Here is a 2,365-nt window from a genome sequence, read left to right on the forward strand (position 1 = left end):
TGCAGGGTGTCGCGTGCCGGGGGACGGCTCAGGTCATCAGCCCCGCCCCCAGCCCCACCCCCCTGCCCCGCCTCAGCAGCCCGGGTGCCGAGCGGCTGGCCAAAGCCAAAGACTTCCTGCAGACAGAGCTCTCCCCCCCTCCGCAGCAGCAGGTGGCGCTCTCGGGCTCCTGCGCCGTGTCGCCCACCCCCGCGCTCTACCCCTCCCACCCCCGCCAGTACCTGGACAAGCACGCGGCCTACTCCCTCACGGGCTACGCGCTGGAGCACCTCTATGAGGCAGACAGCTTCAGGGGATACTCGCTGGGGTGCGCAGGCTCCTCCCACTACGACATGGCCTCCCACCTGCGCATGCAGGCTGAACAGCCCCCCAGTCATAAAGGAACCTCTGTCATCATCTCTAATGGCAGCTGACGCTTAACAACACACTCGCCAAGACTGGGGTCACCTCGACCGGCTTCTCTTCCCAAAGGGACAGAACACTAACTTTTGTTTGCTTTGTCCGTTTTGAGATCTTTTATGTTACTATTTGCATTGACTCTAGGTTTCAGCGTTAAGGAGACTTCGTTAAAAAGGTTTCATTCATTAAAAAGACAGATGGCTCAGATGAAGGTCTAACATTTTTAAATAGTCACAATTTTACATGTGCATAACCACTATTTTGCAAGAAAAGCTGGTCTGATTGCATTTATTATGTTGTCATCAATTAGACCTCAGTTTGGAATAGAAAGGGAATGATTAAACAGTGAAGGTAAGATGACACAAATATCCTACAGAAGCAGAAGACACAACCATACTTAGTTATTAAATATGAGCTGAAATGATCCCTGCAGTTCCCTTAGAACATTCACCATGTTGCTATTTTCATCTTTTCTGTACACTAATAAGGTTTGGATTGGTCTAACTGTCTGAAACGATCATGGCGATTTAGATCACATTTGGTGCTTTTTTGAGTCCTGCGTTTGAGTGCTCCCACGTTTCTGTCTTGAGTTCTGCATTTGAGTGCTACCATGTTCTTGTCTTGAGTACTGCGTTTGAGTGCTACCATGTTCTAGTCTTGAGTTCTGCATTTGAGTGCTCCCATGTTCCTGTCTTGAGTTCTGCATTTGAGTGCTCCCATGTTCCTGTCTTGAGTTCTGCGTTTGAGTGCTACCACGTTTCTGTCTTGAGTACTGCGTTTGAGTGCTACCATGTTCTTGTCTTGAGTTCTGCATTTGAGTGCTCCCATGTTCTTGTCTTGAGTTCTGCATTTGAGTGCTACCACGTTCCTGTCTTGAGTTCTGCGTTTGAGTGCTACCATGTTCTTGTCTTGAGTTCTGCGTTTGAGTGCTACCATGTTCCTGTCTTGAGATCTGCGTTTGAGTGCCACCACGTTCCTGTCTTTGTATCCTGTCCACTCATCATGTGTCCTGTCCAGTCAACCTGCTGGAGAAATGCAAAACATGTATCAGCATCTTAAACTCAAGTTACTTTCCACATATGAAACAAAAATGAAAATGAAAATGAAGTTTTTACTGAAATTTTTACAAGTATGTGTGATGTGTAATAACAACCAGGCACTGTTAATAGACCAAGCAGAAACTGATCATACAATAATTCATTGTTTTATGATGATGGTGTCCATCTATGAGTTGGAAAGCTGGGATTATTTCATTGATACTACTCAAAATGACAGATGAGTCAGATTCTAGTCCAAGGGATTTGGCCACTTAGGTTTAAGTTTCTAAATATTCCCTGGCATGTTAAACATTTGACTATATGGAGATAACTTTCAATTAGCCTCTTTGTCATGTAGCAGTGAAGGTTCTTCACACGTGCTCTGCTGTCTTACCACAGAGCGTAACTCACTCTCTGGAGGTCCAGCACTAAAGCTCACAGGGCTCACACCTTCAGTCATCTGACCATCATCACACAACCAGGATTATGCAATTGTAATGACATCTGTTTTAATGTCAAACACACAGCATGGTGGAAGGAGTGATCGACACCCTCATGGTTTTCAGTTAGTCGGGGCGTGATTGCATGTTGTAGCCGGGTCGCTCCGATGACTCACTGTGGTGCAGTGGAAGTGGGAGGAAGGGGAGGAAGAGGGGGCGTGGCAGTGGGCGTGGCAGTAGGGATTCTGCTGTGCAGTGTGCTGGGGGGGGGCTGGAAGGGGAGTGGGGAGAGGGGAGGGGTTGGTGAGATGGGAGGGGTTTATCTGTGCATCTGCACTGCAGGTCTCTTATTACCACAGCGCTGGGGGCTGGAGTCACGCTTGCTTTGAGCAGCACTTGTTTTCTTCGTCTGTTCTTTCTTTTTTTCCCCCCGGAACATTGATAAAAATCGTTCTTTACATTTATTTATGATGTAAATACGCTTAGATA

At 47.2% G+C, this 2,365-nt stretch overlaps 1 protein-coding gene across 2 annotated transcripts in view; it reads left to right on the plus strand.

The window, feature by feature from the left end:
• The window catches only part of sim1a (SIM bHLH transcription factor 1a), a 22,014-nt gene extending 19,879 nt beyond the window's left edge, over positions 1–2,135 (plus strand). For both annotated transcript variants that reach the window (XM_076971838.1, XM_076971839.1), the window contains one exon: positions 1–2,135. This exon is cut by the window's left edge and continues 276 nt beyond it. In XM_076971838.1, coding sequence (XP_076827953.1) covers positions 1–413 — 413 coding nt within the window. In that variant the 3' untranslated portion in view covers positions 414–2,135.
• Positions 2,136–2,365: the final 230 nt, after the last annotated feature.

The sequence above is a fragment of the Brachyhypopomus gauderio genome, chromosome 13 (genome assembly GCF_052324685.1).
Source record: "Brachyhypopomus gauderio isolate BG-103 chromosome 13, BGAUD_0.2, whole genome shotgun sequence".
NCBI lineage: Eukaryota > Metazoa > Chordata > Actinopteri > Gymnotiformes > Hypopomidae > Brachyhypopomus > Brachyhypopomus gauderio.